This window comes from Chroicocephalus ridibundus, chromosome 3 (assembly GCF_963924245.1).
Source record: "Chroicocephalus ridibundus chromosome 3, bChrRid1.1, whole genome shotgun sequence".
In the NCBI taxonomy this organism is placed as follows: Eukaryota; Metazoa; Chordata; class Aves; order Charadriiformes; family Laridae; genus Chroicocephalus; species Chroicocephalus ridibundus.
This window is the reverse complement of record NC_086286.1, coordinates 110,951,067-110,970,992: the sequence shown is the minus strand read 5'-3', so window position 1 is coordinate 110,970,992 and position 19,926 is coordinate 110,951,067. Positions and strand designations below refer to the sequence as shown.

General features: G+C 41.7%; 1 protein-coding gene across 2 annotated transcripts in view; it reads right to left on the bottom strand.

The window, feature by feature from the left end:
• Positions 1-19,926, bottom strand: part of RNF144A (ring finger protein 144A) — a 70,746-nt gene that overhangs the window by 18,944 nt on the left and 31,876 nt on the right. For both annotated transcript variants that reach the window (XM_063330434.1, XM_063330436.1), the window contains one exon: positions 9,750-9,895. In XM_063330434.1, the coding sequence (XP_063186504.1) occupies positions 9,750-9,884 (135 nt within the window). In that variant the 5' untranslated portion in view covers positions 9,885-9,895. The remainder of the gene's footprint in view (positions 1-9,749; positions 9,896-19,926) is intronic.

Below are 19,926 nucleotides of genomic sequence, written 5' to 3'. Positions count from 1 at the left end.
GGTCGAGCGGGAGGTGTCCCTGCCCAGGGCAGGGGGGTTGGAACTAGATGATCTTTAAGATCCCTTCCAATCTAAACCATTCTATGAGTCTATGAAAAGGGTACTAAGTCATAGCTCAAAATTTATGTGATGAGGCTATATAGATGAACAAAAATGCTGCAACAACTACTTTTGACAGTATTTTGTAATATTTTTATGTTCTGCATACCCGGTATTTTTTTTTACATTATTTATAAATGAACACTGAGACGGTGGTATCTTCACTTGCCATAAGACAGTGTAATACCAAGGTTATTCCACTGCTCTGCACTAATTCCACTAAGCTAATTCTGCAGTATGTTTGATGAATAGGTATTTATACTCATAAACACGTTGTCCGTAAGTCCTTGGGTAGTGTGATGTAACGTTCATTTTTAGCTTCAGGTTATAATAGCATATAGTGATGCAGCATGCAGTACTCACCGGGGTAAGGGGGAGACAGCATGCATGAGAGTGAGTCAATGTCTCTCCCTACAAATAAATTTGAGAGATGAATTTGGGTGTCCACGTCTCAGGTGGAGGCTAATACTCACGGAATAACAGCTCCTCTCCCTTTTGTCCAAACAGCAAATTCACTCTGGACTAGGGAACTTTTCCCTGAAGAAAATGTCACTTTCTAGAAAGACTTTGCCTTTAGACAAAGCCGAACACTCAGGAGGACAAGAGGAAAAACTGCACTAAAACAAGCAGCCAACAGCTGGGGTCGTCTCTGAAAAGGAGGGAAGAATGACGGAGTAAGGTTTGAGCCTGAGTCTTCCCTGTTCCTAAAAATCACAAATTCCTGTAGCCATATATAACCGCCATATGCTACCTACCTTTTTTAATATTCCAGTGGATGCTTCTAAAAGCAATAGGAATGCTCATCTGGTTATAAGACAAATGCATTTTTAATCGCATTGCTTCATAGAAAAAGAAAACTACTTTCAGCCAAATTTCCGTGGTACACTTAGAGCATGGAAGAAAACATGCGAAAGAAAAGAAAAAAAAGGGTTGGTTCCTTAGAGAGCTTTTAAGCTTCTTTCAAACTTACTACATGGCCTTTTTGTGTAAAGTAGTAGTTATAATCCTGCTCAAATCTAGTCTTATTTAATCACAGGCTCAACTTTGAAATACTCTTTCACTGCTGCTCCAGTGTGCACAATTCTCTACGGCAGATCTACAATCTGGCTTTTTAGTATCACCCTAATCCTACTTGGTTGACAAGTGACTTACTGGAAAATATCTATGCACACTTAATCACAGAGATTTGTTTGAGGCATACACACAACCATGGGAGTGATTCTTTTTTGCTTTATTAGCTATACTGTCAGCTATGCTGACCAAATCCAAGAACAAAAGCTATTTTCAACCTCACAACCACTTCAATCTCAGAAGAAGGTGTACATTAGACAGATGTTTAATGTCTGTGATACTACTTTGAACTTTAATAGGTCATTTCCACTTCTATAGACATCTTCTCAGGGACAATAATCTACTTCCAAAGAGATCTTCACTATCAAAATCCTAAATTTTTATTAGCAGCTGATTCATCATCCTTAAGAATAAATCACAGGAGGAAGCCGTCACTTATTTTGACATGCAGTGCTTCAAATCTACAAATTGAAAGCAGTAACAGAGAATAGTCTTACATGTTCGCTCTTTATATCCTTTGTTTTGCTGCAGAGGCAAAAATCATGCTACAGAAGCATACAAAACCTTGATTCCAAGATAAGCATCTGCAAGGCTCTCCAGAGCTCTGCAACAGGGAAATATCTAGTGCTCAAGTTTGGTCTCCTATGAGGTGAACAATAAGGTACACACAGAGAAAGGGACCTCGGCCAGGACCAGAGATGTGTAATGGCACAGGTGATAAACATTTTCCCCAAAGTGGCAAGTAATTTGAAAAAGCTCTGTTGACAGGCTTTCCTGCCTCCACCTGCCCAACGCTTGGCCTCTTTTTAAAGATACTTTTTTGTTCAAAATTGCCAAGGGTGAATGCCTTTTCCTCTCCTTATGCTGTCAGCTTTTAAAGATGGCAACAGCTGTTCTGCAGCCGTGCTAGAGCCCATCTTGTCAGCCTAAATCCCATTGCATCATCTTGCCTGGGGATGACGGCCAATGGTGTCTCGGCTGAGGAAGATAAATGCAACCCTTGCGCTTCCCCGTCTCAGGACAAACCATCTGAGCATCCTTTCCTGAGATGTAAAGAATTGGTCTTGTCCAAAAGTCCTATCAGCTCCTATCAGTGCTCCTATCAGCTGGTGGAATCTCAGGAGGGGAAATCACCAGCAGCGCGCGAGGAGAAGGGACTCGCCCAGCGCAAACGCCCCTGCGGTTAGCGCAAAGACGGCGGCTGATTTTTCCTGTGGACAGCAGTGCAGATTTTGCTGCTTTGGCTCTACCTCTGTCCAAATACTTTCTACCAGTACACCCAAACATCACACTTCTTAACTGACGCAAACAACTCACAGACAAGATATTCACATTAGGGATAAGATGCAGCACCCCTCTGCTCCCGTGCGGCCTCCAGATCCTCTGCAGGGGAGCATCGGCCTGTTTGAGTTCAGGGAAGTGTCAGCGTCAGTCAATAAATGGTGGAGGTGAGGCAAGACGAGATGTACCTATCAAGGATGCAGAAAGAGGAGCCCTGCTGACTTCTTCAGCTTGAGAAATATTAGAATATGGCAAACGCCCTTTGAGACACAGCAATCAATGGCTGTGGAGACCACAAGCAGGGACAAGCAACAGGAACTAAATGAACCTCAAAAACAAGTGGCCTGTTTCCAGTTGAATGTCTTAATAGAGAAAGGGAAGGCAGTGAAAACTGCCTATTTTTTGAAATGGTGGGTTGGGTGTTTTTTTTTTTTTGAGGGAGTTTATATACACATTCATATATGACTGTGTACCGTAAAATATAAAGAAGATGAACACTTTTTCTTCAGAGAAATCGTTCACATCAGTAGATAGTCAGAAGAAAATGGCCAAATGAGACAGGGATAATATCTTGCAGTTCATGCCTATCTTCATCTCAGAATAGCTATTTTGAGTGGATGTACCTGTAAACATTTTTCCATGTTGGATTTTTACCCCTCCACTAGTTTCCATAAGCTGCCTGTTCTCAACCGATAGAAACACACAGGGTAAACTTTACAAAACGAAATTTGTTTTCAAATGCCAACATATGCAGGATGAAACTCAAATATTCAGGAGGCAAAAACAACAACAACAAAAGTTTCACTCTTCCCTTATATGGTTGTTTGAGAAATGTTTACCCTATTTCAGAGCAGAATGAGTATTTCTGAGTGGGAGGACAATACACCTGCAGCAAACAAAGGACCTTTCACTTTCACATGCAAAACATTATGCAAACAAAAATGAACTAGTTTTCCCAAGACCCAGATGAAGACAGATAATGTTGATCTCATTTAGTAACATCACACAGGAGAGGGGAGAGCTGAAGGGTCTCCATCAAGTTTAGTTTTCAACTCAGGGTTCTGCAGTTCCCAACTGTACGTTAATTACTCTGTAAATAAGTGAGTTTATTATTTAAGTAGGGAGTTTTGTCATCACAGCACCTACAAAACGAGTCAGAAGCCAGCCAGCCACGTGAATCGCTACGCAAACCTCTAACCGCGAAACCTCACATCACATGTCACAATACATCACGTGTCAAGATTAGTATCAGTTCTCTGCTAAGGTTCGGGGGAAGCGAGCACAAGAGGTAAGCTCTAAGCTTTGCCAGCAGCTGGTGGGAAACAGGAAAACATTACAGCCGCTAAGAAGCGCCCAGAGCTCTATAAAACCTCACAAGCCATTAGGCTTCCCCCTCCCTCCTGTTTCAAAGCAAGCAGGGCATCTCTTCTGGGTGGATGGGGACAGCCTGGGCTCAGCCCGGTGCTGCCCTGCTAAGGCAGGCTTCCCTTGGCAAGCAGGGACACCCCACGCGGGATGGGGAAGGCAGCCAAGCCCACCTGCTCCCATCCCCAGCTGCTCTTGGTGTCTGCCTCGCCCCAGGGGCAGCAGAAGCTGATGCTGCCTCATTTGGGGCGAGGATGAAGACTACCTAAATCATGCTTTTTGCTGTCTTTCAACTCAGAGGCCAGCAAATGTCTATGTGCTTCCAGTCAAGCGTGGCAACAAGAGAAAAGGAAAAAAAAAAAAGAAAAAGAAAAAAAAAAAAGCTGGCTGCAGCCAGTTGCAGGCAGGCTAATGATATCTGCCTTGCTAATCATAGGGTCTTCCCTTCCTTTCAGGTCTTCAACCTATGAAGAAGATCAATTAGGTGAATGACTAGAATTAAGTAGACATGTACGAACAGTCATGATCAGGCAAAAGCAGTAATCCTGGTTAAAGAGGGCTAGTGAGAGCAGAAGAATCTACCACTCTCCCACTGTCATGCTACTTGAGATAGAATACACTTAGATATAGACTTAAATCGCAGTTCTACCAAACTCAGAGGGACAGCTAAAGATCCATGGAATATTAACCAGCTGCCTCAAAAGCTTAAGGTAGAGCCTATGAGTAAGAATCAAAGTACAAGTATCTACTAAGCAGATATCAAAATGACACAGTGCTGCTAGTTTCAAACACCACAAAGCTGATCTACATGTCCACAGCTGGCCAACAAGAAATTACAAACAAGCAGCAGAAGATAGGTCTTAACATTAATTTCATTATTTTCTTTTTGATTGTAGGACCTCTCTCTCTCTCATATCTGAATAGCACGCTTTCCTTCCATCGGTAGCAAGGTGGATTGCAGATGAGTAATTAAAATATTTTTTTTCCATCAAAGACAAGTTCTCTCTCAGGCTTCATATTTATTCGAGATATTTGTTTCTCCAGACTGCCTACTTGACTGATTTTCTTTTTAAATTTGAGAAAGGTAAGCAACGAATCCTCCAGTACCAGAATGATCAGCACTGCATAACATCTTGAAGGGAACTGACAATCTAATGCGAAGCCAAGAGGTGCTTACCATGTCTTCAGTATGAGTAGTGGCATCACTGTACTTGCAACATGTTATTTGGCACATCTATGCGCATGTTTATATATCTAAAAGTTCTATATGGATACACATATAAATGTAACACTGAATCACAACACATTTCAGCAACTAAATTATCAACTTTCATGCAAGAATATCAACTGGGACAAAATCTGTTGTAACTTCAGTACATATACAATTGGTAACACATCACGGGAACATCCTATCCCTTAAGACACATGAGAATTTCATCATAGATTACAAAATGGTCAGAATTTCAGACAAAAATTGGACTAAAATTGCTCCATATCTCCCCTCACCCCCCCAAAAAACAAAGGCTTATTAATAACCGAAAAATTTTGGTGCAGTAACTAATACAAAACAAGATTAAACACAAAGAAAAAAAGCGATGCTTTGTTTGCTTTACTCTCCCTTTCCTTCTGTAAGGAGAGAAGTGTCATAAGGAAAGCTTTCTGAAGAAAACATACAAAAATCAATTACTTCTCCTGGGTAAGCAACTGCTAAGTGACTGTCTTGAAATTTAAGGCTACTAGCTGTCTACTGTGCACTATTCAAGTACAAAAAAGTGATTTAATAAACAGCAAGACATTTAAGCATTTTGGTCCAAAATCTGAAGAGCACACTTAAGATTGGTCCTGTTGCTGACATGATTCCAAAAGGAAAGAGATATTAGTTTGCCCCTTGACAATACTCGGAAAAACAACCAAACAAAAAGCCATCAGCAGATAGCTTGTTTTCCTTTCTACTCTCTAGGCTTTTGTTCCTCTGGTACCTTGAGCAATCCAACGACGGATACATTCCTAATGGATGAGATATACAAAACTTAAGAGAGCTCACCGCATTGCGTGCGCATTAACGATCATAACGATAAAAACCATAATGGAGTATTGTACTAAGAGCCACGGCTGGCAAAATAATACGATGGGAAATTGTAGCGTCTATGCCTTATCAGCAGAGGAGTGGCAGGCTGCTCTATTCAATCCATGCCCAGCTCTGCCAAGGAGCAAGAGGAAACAGTGTCCCCATTCTATCTTTCTGAATAGCAATCTTATGTTATTGTATAAGTGTCGGGAAGAGACAATCCCTCATGAGATCTTTACCATGGCGCTTCTAGTTATAAAGGAGTGAAGACTTTCAGACAGAAATGTTATAGGATGGAGAAATCTGCATGTTGATTTAAATTCTGCCTACATACCAGTAGCACTGCACGTGAAAGATCTCTCTGTAATACACACACTGCCTCAGCTTGCTAGGATTTAGACAGAAGGGCTACAGCTAGGAGCAAGAGCTGCAGCAGAAATAGTTTTCACGCTTGTAACGGACATCCTTTTTTCTTTTTTTTGCTCATATCACCGCAGAGGCCATCAGTTACCCCAGATCATTTATGTAAAAGCAAGAAGCCAGAATAAAATTATATATTGGTCCATCAAAAAGAAAACAGAGATGGTAAAATATTTCTCCAAGTGTACTTCCACTTCACAGAATTACAGAACCATAGGGCTGGAAGGGACCTCTGGAGATCATCTAGTCCAACCCCCCTGCCAGAGCAGGGTCACCTGGAGCAGGTTGCACAGGAACGCGTCCAGGTGGGTTTTGAATGTCTCCAGAGATGGAGACTCCACCACCTCTCTGGGCAGCCTGTTAGCTGGTGGAGCACACTTATCTTAGTATAATGTACTGAATCTACTGTATGTAGACACCATCCAAGTCTTGAGTCAAAAGGATATCTTTTTTTCACATTGTTTTTCAATAACTTTAATTTGGCCATTTACAAAAGATAGTTCATATTGAGGACTGCAACGATGATTTCCAGAAACACCAAGTTTCTGGAAATCATCACTGGAGGAACACTAGTGGAGGAATCAGCGCACAGCTGTCACACTCTTCCTAAGCATTGCCAATGGGCTGAACAGTCTTGCCTGACTCATTACAGGAGTACTTCCTTAGGCAAGTTTATTAACCTGAAGGCTGTCCACGAGGTAGAGATGGAGGCCTTGGGTTTCAGTCGTGCTGAATTCTTGGACTGACACGTATTTTTAGCTATTGACCCTTGCAACTACTGGCATTGATTCTTATTTCCTCCTCCACCGCCATCAATTAAAGCAAGGGTAATATTATTTTCCTATTATTTCACAGGAAAACTTTAGTGTAAATAACGTTTTCAGGGCACTCAAATGTCACCATAGTGAAGCTCATACAAATGGCAGACGAGAGGCAGATAAGGTACACTGGTTTGCCTGAACAGGACAACATGCATGAACTACTCAAGACCGTCAAATACAAGTGGTAAAAATGGACTGAGGGTTCCAGCTGAACAGAGTTCTACACAAGAATCCAATGTTACCACAGTAAGTTTACTTACGCCAGGCCCTAAGAACAGGCTATCGGCAAAGATTACATCTTTATTATCTACAACAGGTTATATCTTTTGAAACAGCAGTAAGAGTCAATAACTATACTCTACCAAGAAGAAATGGAAAATCAGCGATGGCAGCAAATGTCAGAAGGAACAAGGTGGAGAGGAAGAAAGATATCTGGCAACACAGCCTTTCTGCTGCCGCTTAAGTGTTACCGAAAAAAATGAAATTAAAATATTGCCTGCATCCAGGCAACAGGGAGAGACACAGAAAACTCAGCTGTAAATACTAGAACTATCCATTGTGCAATAGAAAACAGTTTTCATGAAGCCTATTATTCTGTTTTTCATGAAGCCTATTATTTTATATATTTTGCATGCTTGAGCAAACACTCTTTTCTAACTGCGTAACGAAGCAATACTTATTTTTTAATTGGACAGGCACAGTGTTTGCAACAGACTGTATCTGTTTACCTGCCTGTGTACTCACTTTCTCTTTTTCCACAGAACATGAATGTTAAAGTTGGTTGCAACAACTTGACGTCTTTAGAATATTACACATATTAGAAACCGAGCTGTTTACATTGCTTTTTTTTGCCGTTTTCAGTAAGCAACAAGAAGGAGCTGTCTGTTCTGTTGGCAAGCCCCTGTATCTTCTTAATAACAAGAAAAAAAGTTCTATTATACACCAGTACAGGTTGGGGGCTGACCTGCTGGAGAGCAGCTCGGTGGAAAGAGACCTGGGAGTCCTGGTGGACAACAGGATGACCATGAGCCAGCAAAGTGCCCTTGTGGCCAAAAAGGCCAATGGCATCCTGGGGTGCATCAAGAAGAGTGTGGCCAGCAGGTCAAGGGAGGTCATCCTCCCCCTCTACTCTGCCTTGGTGAGGCCGCACCTGGAGTACTGTGTCCAGTTCTGGGCTCCCCGATTCAAGAAGGACAGGGAACTGCTGGAAAGGGTGCAGCAAAGGGCTACCAAGATGATTAGGGGACTGGAACACCTCTCTTATGAAGAAAGGCTGAGGGATTTGGGTCTCTTCAGTCTGGAAAAAAGACGGCTGAGGGGGGATCTTATCAACACTTATAAATACTTAAAGGGTGGGTGTCAGGAGGATGGGGCCAGGCTCTTTTCAGTGGTGCCCGGCAACAGGGCAAGAGGTAATGGGCACAAACTTGAACATAGGAAGTTCCACCTAAACATGAGGAGGAACTTCTTTCCTTTGAGGGTGGCAGAGCACTGGAACAGGCTGCCCAGAGAGGTGGTGGAGTCTCCGTCTCTGGAGACATTCAAAACCCACCTGGACACGTTCCTGTGCAACCTGCTCTGCTCTGCTCTGGCAGAGGGGTTGGACTAGATGATCTCCAGAGGTCCCTTCCAACCCTATGATTCTATGATTATTTAAAAAAAATGGTAATATTTCCAAGAAGAAAAAGAAAATACAGAAAAAAGATTACTTAAAATAATCCTTGCTCTTCAACATTAAAAAAAAAAAAAATCCCCAAAAACTAACTTTGTTGAAAAGGACTTTAAAATTAAAAATCACCCTATCCCATGTCTGAACCTGTAATTTCTCAGGAGTTTATGACATGGTGTTAAAGTCTTTAAGCATCATGTATCCTAGAAATTATATTCTTACTGATTTTACAGTAACTTTTCTGCTGCTGAGCCATCGTTACAAGGTTCTTGGTGTACCCACACCCATTGCAAAATTAAAGGCTCTAACATTTTCATTCCCAAACATCGTTAGGGATGGAAAACTACTACTACTACTGTTCTTTCTCTATTCATAAGCTGGCAATACCCACTTACTGTGATGATGATCTTTGCTACATACTACACTTACCTTCACCAATCAGCGTTTTGTACTTAACTTTCAAGATTCTTGTTATTCCAGGCATGCATTTATACAAGCATGGTAATGAAAACCTGTTATGTGATTGTAATTATGATACAGTGAAAACAGAATCTATAATATTTAAATACTTTTCTAGTTCCAAGTGTGTGCATGGCTCTGTTCCAGAAAGACTTGGGGCTAAAGTTAAAAAAAAACAAAATTAAAAAAAAGAACAACCAACCAAAAAAACCCCCAAATCCAAGCCACTGATAGATAAAAGGGAAAACGTGAATAATCTTGCTTAGGAGGTAACAGTATACAGCCGTATACGGAAGTGCTGAATAAAATTATTTTTTTTTAAACAGGAAAAGAGGGAAGTTTACTTGCTAGCACTTGTAGTAAGTATGCAGCAGTATTTATTTCCACTGCAGCATCGATACTTCAGGGTAAAACCGACTCAGCAGAAACTCACATGATTTCTGCAGTTAAAACTGCGCATTGCTTTTTTTATACCTAATAAAAAAAGCAAACTCACCAGGGTACAGAAGATGCATTGGCATTGTGCTATTGTTGTCATCTGCTCCACAGGATATTCACCAAGGCAGAGCTTGCAGGACACTAACGGGTCGAGTACCAAGTCCCAGGTAGGCCGATATCTTGCTGTAGTCATTGCAGAGCAGTCTGGAAAACAGCACAAAAGTAAAGATACTCCATCACTTCCTTGTATTGGTAGTCAGTTTCTCGTTTCTGCTACTGAAAACATCATTGTCAGCTGCTGCCTGTTAGCTATTTGGAAAAAAAAAAAATACAAGCAGCAATGGGTAATTTGACAGCATCAGCATTTGCAGCAGGCTACGCATCCCCTGCCTGATAAAACATGCATATAACAAGCAGAGGAAAAAACCCAACGACACGTAAAACACCGACAAAATAGGAGAGCAAGCAGGAAATATCCTTAGGTCACAGACTTCTCTCCGACATTATACAAGCAAAAATCTCATTCCCAATTCCTTCCATTTCCACCACTAATTACAAGCTTTCTTTCACCAACATTGATTGACCGTCACGCAAAATACATTCCTTAACCCCCACAACTGCAGGTACCCAGGCGAGACTCACGAGGTCTCTTTCATGAGCCAAGCATCTATTATGCCCCTTTTCCAGCCTGATGATATTGCAACTCAAACAGAGCCAGGTAGTTTTGTTCCCAAGAGCATGACAGATCCATCAGTTTGCTAAGTTAATTTTAGAAAGAATGGCGAATATTCTGAGTATCCTCAGGGTTTCTGAGCCTACATTTTTCTCCTAACACTTGCTATATGCCAAGAGCACAAATTTGTTGCAGCAACAACCAACTAGGGGAAATAAAACCACAAAAAATGAGCTATAAGAGGAGGCTATAATACCTATATATCAGCCTCAAGAGAGCAATAGGATAGAACCACGCAGAGCATCTTTATCCTAGGCTTCAGGGCCCAGATGGAGAGTTGTCAAATGACTAACCAGAAAGAAAATAATCTCACACATAACAAATGTATTCCCACAAAGAGGAAAGCTAATTTACAAGTTACACGCATGGGGAAAAAAGCAAAACAAAAAACCGCACGCTCCCCCAAACATCTAGACTATCTTATGTAGTATACCTGACCTTAACACCATATTTACTAGTATTGTTTTGTCACTGTGACGGTGATGACCTTCCAAGCGTGGGAAATTCACATCCCAAGGCTGTATCTCACCTCCCTCCTTCCCCAAATGAGCTGGTTCCTTACCTTTCCCACATCAGCAGTTATGCTACTCCAACCATGATCACAGGGGGTTTTTTTTGTTTGTTATTTTTGCTTTTCCATTGGCACTTGCAGGAACTGCTTATATCTAAATCGTATTATCTTGGAACTTCCCAAGTCTTCAAGAACTACAGTAAATTTCTTTTATGCTTCTTACACTAGGTTGAGGCAGATGTGCAAGTAAAATATGTTTTTTGCCCCCAAACAAATCACATGGAGAGTTCAAAGAAGTGTTTGTGAAGTCTGAGTCTTTGATATTCAATTAATTATGGACATGACTCCACCAAGGTCTCTAAATTCTCTGAAACAAAGTGAAGTTAGCTCTCCATTCAACCTAACTCATTAGAAGACGCCCTTAAAATGTACACAAAGGACACCAAAAGAGCAGAGACTAACCATACTTATTTCTAACGCAGCCATCAGGGAGGAGAAGGGGAGAGAAGAAAGATTAAACCCCACCAGTTCCAGGGACGCTCTGGATCACTTCTTCCAAAAGCCCACACACAAACTCCACACTGTTTCAGAGGAAAGAGATGAAATACTCCTGCAGCGCGGCACACGAATAATGTCTCTGCGTCACAAAAACAGGACTTGTGCTGCACAGTCTGAGACTAACATGAGAGTTTTGAGGCTGTTAGACTGCTTCTTTACTATCAATTGCCACCACTTTTTCATTTAACACAAAATGCCAGCAAAAACAATTTTCTTCCAGACTTTGGTTTATCTGACATTTGCAGATAAGACTCCGAAGTATGTGAGAGGCAGTGATCAAACACACCTGAAATAACTGTTTGCCATTAGTTTGAGTGTCCTATGTCGGTCCTGCCCAGTTTATTGCACATCTGTTGCTTATGGCAGCAAATAGATGAAACTAGCAGATGAACAACGAGGAGGAATAAATTTAAGGATGCACCTGGATGCATCAGGTAGACCAAAATCCTAGCAAATTGTATGGCAAAGATGTAAAATCTGACACAATTCACACGAAAAACTCGCCAAATATATTGATACAATTCAATCCAGACAAAAAAGAAATTTATATAAATTCAGTGTGGGTCAGTAAATGATGAAAATATTAACTTTTCAGCGCCAAGGCTTACACTGCTTCCCTGCTCCCCTAGGACTTTCACCAGAGGTTTACTGCTATCATTGTGGTAATCTCTCTTTTGCGGCACAGCTATACTGCAGATACACCTCACTGGGAAATCCTTCTCCCCTTTGCCTTCTCCTCCAAAGCAAAAGTGAATCAAAGTGAAACTTCTTCAAAGCTGGCATCCAGGAGGCCAGCAGAAATCGGCTGCCCAATACAGGTGGCACGTAATCTATGGCGAGCTCAGCCACGGTGGTAACAGAAAGCAGAACCTGAATGCGGCTTCAAGATGGCAGCAGAGCCATTCCTGCTCACCCTCCCTGCCAAACACCTTCTGCTGAGACAGTAACATGCGCAGCAGAGGCTGATTGCCTCCATTCATAGGGATGTGTTAAAAAAAGAATTAAATGCTTAATTGACACCTAAAGGCTTCTATCCCATGCTGCCAAAGAAAACAAGTTCCAAGTCACCAAATCAGTCTTCTATTTATTTTTGGTATGCCACTTTTTCCAAATAGAATCGTAGAATGGTTTGGGTTGGAAGGGACCTTAAAGACCATCTAGTTCCAGCCCCCTGCCATGGGCAGGGACACCTCCCACTAGACCAGGCTGCTCAAAGCCCCATCCAGCCTGGCCCTGAACACTGCCAGGGATGGGGCATCCACAGCTTCTCTGGGCAACAATAGAATACAAATACAGGATAGTGTTATATCACTTTATACCTATCACTTTAGCCTACTGCAGCATTATATGCACACAGAATCATTACAACCTCAATTACTCACTAAATCTATGCTAAAAGAGTCTTTAGTTTTAATAATCAAAACTTACACTCACTTGCAAGGGAATAAGTATCTGTTGTCGCTGGTGGCATTAAAGCAAGGATCAAGAAAGCAAGGATCAAGAAATCTACCACCTAGCCTTGGAAAACACACACAGAAAGCTACCCAGCAGAGATGTTCCACTGGGATGCGGTATCCCTGTAAGGGAACACAGGGAATGAAGCTTTCCAAAGCACAAACTAGATCTCGCTTCACGATCACCTGGCACACTGTCGAAACTAAATAATGAGCTCCTGTGTTTACATCATGGTGCTTAAGAAACCTTAAAAAAAAACAACCCCAAACCAAACTCACAAGAGAGCAACAGAGAAAAAACCAACTACCTTCTGTCAATGAGATTAAGACTCCTACTGTTCCATAGCTGTGGTGGTCTCTTATGGCTTCAGATTGTATTCTCACGCGTTCTAGTGATGTGCAATGCTTCAGGGAGAATGTAAACAGCAAGAAGAAAGAGAAAGCAACTGAAAGGAGCTCTAGAGGAACAAAACACTGAAAAACAGGCACTGGCGTTCCCCCGTGCTGAAGACCACCAGTTAGAGCACCAGCCGGTAGAAAATTCTGCCTCACGATTTGTCTATCTGCTAGGAGGCCCCAGGAAATACAGCTAGTAAAGGTACAGACCTACAGTCCAATCCACCTGCTCAACAGATCTTACCCCAATACATACTTAATTCATTAGAGATTTAGTGCTGATTACCAAGCTCGGTACGAACATCAGTACTTCACAGGCCCCGATAACCGGTGTGCCACATCAGACTTGTGAGACACAGACAACAAGAACAGCAGTTGGTCAACAGTTCAGACTCCAAAGTCTACTGTAGCCACACTCTGTCTCATTTATGTATTTTTTGCAGACTGTGGTCTGCAAAATATCTGGTAGTATTGAATTTGTAAGAACCATGGCAATACAGCCCGCCATTTTCTAGGACAGCGTCCCAAAGCAGGCTGGGTGTAGGAAACAAAGGAAATAGCTTTAGTAATAGTTTGTTCAGAGCATAAATAACCAGCAACCTGACTAATGATTATTTAATTCTGCAACCATGTGCATGTCCACACAAAAGAGGAACCACTGCATAAGGAGACGGAAGGGACTGAAGTCTTGTTGCTGTAACAACATGTTAATATATTTAAAACGTGACTGTTATGTGTTCTGGGAGATGGGTACGGAGGGGAAAGGAATCTTTCATTATTTCTGCACAACAATTAATGAATTAAGCAAATACAAACTCCATTTCTGAACAGTAATCCCTCAGTTTTTGGTCCACCTACACAGACTACATTTTCAAGTGAGAACAAATGGCTGACTTGATCTCTGGTAAGTCAAGAATAGAACAATTCTTTCTTTCCAGGCTTCAAGAAGTTGCAGAAAACAGTGAAACAGAAACACTGTGAAAAATTCTGTGGAAAAACCTCTGTGAAAGCAGGAAATAATGCAACTTTCTTCCATACAAGTCATTCAAGAAATCATAAAACTGATTTTTCTTCTTGCACTGTAGTCAAACATTTCATGGCACTGTACAGCCAAGCTGCAGTTGCATCAAGTTAACACTTCACGGATACATGACCAGCTATGTAAGGAAAAAAAGCTACTAGAAAAAACGGCTGAATAAAATAGTCATACACATCATGCTTCAACTGGTGGGTTTTTTTCACCAAGCAAGACTCAAAATAGAGCTTTCAGCAGAATCTAAATTTCAGTTTTAGATCAGGGATGGGTTTAATTGCTAAATTAAGGCCTTCAGTCCCCTCTCTGACCAAACAGCTAGTTAATCAGGTACACTTGAATCATCTGCCTTGAGGAGTTATCTTAATCTGAATTTACTGACTTGATGGAAAACAGCTCTTTTAGAAGTCAAAGGAAGGGGTTTAATTGGGATTTAAAATTGGTTCTCATTCCTGTTGTCCCTCTTTGTCAAAGTAACTCTAGTTAAAGTAATCCAGGCTGCTAGATGAAATCAAACACATCTGCTACAGCACAGTTTTAGTTTTGTGTATATTTGTATATATAAATAAATATATGTATGTGTGTATATATATAATCCAGGCTACATGTCTTCCAACAGGAAGTCAAACACATCTGTCACTGTACAATTTAATATATAAAGTATGTTTATATGTTACATTTATACATCTAATATTTATAAATATATAAAAATATAAATTATAAAATTTTCTCCAGATTTTTTACTTAAATGGAAAAAAGGCACATTTCTGAAGCGCAGTCATCTGCAGAAAGGCTATTACACTGCACTCTGGAACTGGCACTGCCTGCCACACCTATTAAGTGATTATTTTGACTCACCTAAATAATTCTGAGCCTTCCTACGTAGCCACAGCTGTAGCTCACTGCACATGATCCAATAGCTATCTCCAAGACCCCCAAGTGAGCAGGGACTAGTTTCCACGACCAAGGTTGATGGCTGAGGGTACTCGGTGACAGCCCTGCAACTTGGATTATTTGTTACACCTCTGTCACAGTTTGAACTTGATGCCTTTTTTTTCCTCCATTCCTAGGCTCTTCCAAGGATCCTCATAATGACTATATGGCTAGGGAAACATGAAAGATGCCCGCATGACATATTTGACCAGCTAGCAACTATTTTTTGTTGGTGTTGCCAGGTTTTATTATGCAACAGTACTACAGACTGATAAGGCCTTTTTTAAAGTCCCTCTATAAAACTAATTAATTAATAGATTCACCCTCCAGGTAGATTTAATGGTTGTAAAAGTTGGTAGGCAGACTTGGTATCTCTCACTTATCAATCCCAGTTAGCTACTGGCATCTATCACCACATTAACTGTCTCTGAGTCTTCATCCTCACAGAACTGCTTGGGAGGTAAAGCAGAATAATTCTCTCTGGCAGACGTCAGGGAAACCAACACAGAGAAGACTGGATTTACAAAGATGTTTAGGTGGTTAGAGATGGCTTGCTTTCAGAGGTTTGGTGCCTTCCTTCGGTTCTTAAATCCTGCCAAGCGCACACCCAACTCTTAAGGCTCGCTCATAAATCCAATCCACGATTGACTACACAAGTCCAGCAGATACCAGCCGTCCTTTAAATTCCAGACAACTCCAACTGGTAAAGCCACGTTCTGTCTTCCAGCAGTGTAACAGGCTGTTGTTTTCAGGGATTACTGTTTTCAACACAGAAGAAATTTCAGCTTGTACAGAATACTGCAGAAAGTCACGTCAACACACAGCCTACCGTGAACTTTTCAGACCTGCCTTTAAATCCTTACACTGGCTAACCATCAACTCCAAGCTCACCATCTCTGTTCTTATCTTCAAGCTATTCCAGGGCCCGAGCCCAGACGAGATAAAACATCATATAAAAGCTCAGAACACTGTCAGCAACTTCAATATCCTTGCCAACACAGCACGTGGAAACAAACTCTCCTTGAGTTGAAAGAATTATTCCAGGGACTATGGTCTACCCCACGAAGAGCCACTATGTTTCTTTGTTTTACCTTCCTGACTGACAAAAACACACATTTAGGGCATATGGTGTAAGGGAGAACTTTGTAGAGTGGGGCTGATGGTTGGGCTCGATGATACCAAGGGTCTTTTCCAACCTAAATGATTCTATGATTCTATATTTAAAATATACATAAATAATCTAATATATATGAACATGTATATAAAATTTAAAAATATATACATGTATAAAGATTACATTCAAACATTCCAATGACCAAAAAAAAAAAAAAAAGAGAGAAAGAACAGCTGGTTTCTCACCAAAAAGGGGTACTGAACAATAGCATCAAGAGTAAAAAAATGTTACTGGACCGCTTCTGGGACAAGTCACTGTTAGGGGACATTAAAAAAAAAAAAATTCTTTGCTAAGTACGTGGCTAACAATTTTTCTTGTTTCTTTCCCCGAGGAATTTAATTAGAGTATCATATAAGGCCAAAAAAACCCAGAAAATTTAAACAGCTTGGTTTGATTACAGCACAGACCATGAAAGATTTTAAATATTAGAAAAGTAATGGACAGCTTCTAGATCTATGGATGTATATGACCATGCTGCCTACCAAACACACGGTGGGCAGAAAGGAAAAGATATGATGGAGACAAACCTAGAAAAACCACAAATTTTTACAGCTCCAACTTCTAAAGACTACTATAAATAGACAAACCACAAGCTCAGCTTCTGTCCATGCAGAGGTACCTCACAGGGCAAGATCCTTTCATGTATCCCCAAAAATACAGCCACTGAATAATGTGACAGAGCCAAAGACTTTTCTGACCTTGCATTTTCCTGTGTTTGTCACCAGCTCTGGTGCCACTGTGGCTTCTCGAGGCACTGCCAAGCAGCAGCAACCTGAAATAAACTGGGTGTGGATGTTATTCAGACCCTGTAGGCAGGGGTGTAAACATTTCAAAGGAAAAAAAAAAAAATCATTTCACTCCATGTGAAAGAAACTGTGGTCAGGCAGAAGGGAAAGTACTGGAAGATTCAAAGGTACGGAGAAAAAAAAATAACCAAAACAAACCACTCCGTTATTTAATACAAAGAAAAAAGGGGTGAAGAGGAAGACAGAGAACACAAGACAGATGGGAGAAATGAGAAGAACATAGGGGAAAATAGGGTCCTGCACCAGTACAGGTTAGGGGTTGACCTGCTGGAAAGCAGCTCTGCAGAGAGGGACCTGGGAGTCCTGGTGTGTCCACCACAAGTTGACCAGGAGCCAGCAATGTGCCCTTGTGGCCAAGGTGACCAATGGTATTCTGGGGCGTGTTAAAAAGAGCATGGACAGCAGGTCGACAGAGGTCATCTTCCCCCTCTACTCTGCCTTGGTGAGGCCACATCTGGAGTACTGTGTCCAGTTCTGGGCTCCCCAGTTCAAGAAAGACAAGGAACTACTAGAGAGAGTCCAGCAGAGGCTACAAAGATGATCAAGGGACTGACGCATCTCTCCTATGAGGAAGGGCTGAGAGACCTGGGTCTGTTTAGCCTGGAGAAGAGAAGACTGAGAGGGGATCTCATGAATACTTATAAATACCTAAAGGGCGGGCGTCAGTGAGGATGGGGCCAGACTCTTTTCAGTGGTGCCCTGTGACAGACAAGGGGCAACAGGCACAAACTAGAACACAGGAAATTCCATCTCAACATGAGGAAAAACTTCTTTGCTTTGAGGGTGCCAGAGCACTGGAACAGGCTGCCCAGAGAGGCGGTGGAGTCTCCTTCTCTGGAGACATTCAAAACCCGCCTGGATGCGTTCCTGTCTAACCTGCTCTAGGTGAACCTGCTTTGGCAGGGGGGTTGATTGGACTAGACGATCTCCGAAGGTCCCTTCCAACCCCTACCATTCTGTGATTCTGTGAAAAAAATCTTCCTCGCTGTCCCAGAAGTATATTTTGTTGTACAGAGTACAACTACTGAAGTGGATTCCACCGCATTATGCCCCAAACATTCAAGATCCCCAAAAGATGACATGAACAAAAGGACAGAGATGCGGTAACATTAAGAAACGTTGCCCAGAATTCATGTATCTAATTGGTGTTTGCTATCCAAGAGATTATATGAGCCCTGGAGCAGCAGAGCACCTCAAGCGAGAGCTGGGAAGCCCTTGCACCATCCCATTTCCCAGCAGTAGCGTCCCAGACCCTCAGCTCATCTCAGAACACTCTCAGCAGCCAGAGAGAAGGCCTCAAGATAATTTGAAACATCTAGGCCAAGATGATATATGCATTTTAAAAGCATCCTCCTCCATGCTGAGCAGGAACATTCCACCCTGCATCATACTGGAGAAAAGCCTAGATACTGTAAGCACAGGTGTATCACCTGGCATGAACACCAACGCATTTTGGTCTGGAGAGAATGAGCCTGCCCGTCTCATTTGCTTGCTTTAAGAGTCATGAACCCATCAGATCCTCATTAAAAACTCCCATAAACTTTTAACACAATGAACCACTGCCTTTGAATACTAGGGCCAAGACCAAGGTACCATCTATGAATTACTGTGGCAAACACTAAGCCCATGCAAAAGTGTGGAAGACCACGGGTTAAATCATTAACAGTTGAAATGTTTATGGTCTGTAATTGTCTTAGAGACAGGAAAATCAGATGCGCCCGGAATCTAGGAAATAAGAAAGATTTTCTCCAGGTGAAGAGCGACCCTTTATACTCCAGTGTTCCTCTTCTCCCCAAGTTCCAACAAAACAGAACCAAGACTACGTGACCGAAATAGTAGTGAGACTGAGATTAAGCACAGATTAGAACATTTTACTGCCATCATGACCAAAGGAACAAGAGTTCAGGGAAAAAAAAAACAACAAACCTTCCCTCTCCACTGACAGTTGAATACAACAAAGTCAGTGTAATCTTTCTTGAAAGGAGCCATCAGATGAATAACCATTTCAGCAGATGCCAGCAACAACCAGGAGACTTTCAGAGTGAAAGAGCAACATCCTGTTGACTTGGGTCTTTTTGGTTATCAGAAGACAAAATCAGAAACAGTCCAACTTATTTTCTAGACTGAATGTTTTCACATTTTGCTTCTACTGGAAGAAAGATGATGGTTACAAAGTTTACAGATTTACAGACTGTTCTGCACCTTGTAGCCACCACCTTTGTAAACAAGAGTTAATGCTCAAAACCATGGGTACACCAAGGGCTGCACAGCTAGCATTCGTCAGCCAAGAAAGGCAGCTCAGAACGCAGATAAATTCTACTCCAAATTAACATGGCTAAGAAGATACCTTCATGTTTTCCAGCTATGAGCTGCCATTATAGTCATGGGCTGTAGGTGCCTGCCTTAGAGCGTGCTGACTATTTTGGCACTTCTGCTGGCCATACCAACTACAGCTCTACTACTGGCTACAGGTAACCCAGTAGCCACCTGCATTTAAAATACCTTAAAACTTAGGCTGATTTCCACCCATATGCCTTGACCTCTTGCTGGTTTTAACTCTCCCACAAGGAGCCCAGGGTGAACTATAAGACAACATCTGTAAGGGGTCTTGAAGCAAGGTAAGACGAAGCCAACTGG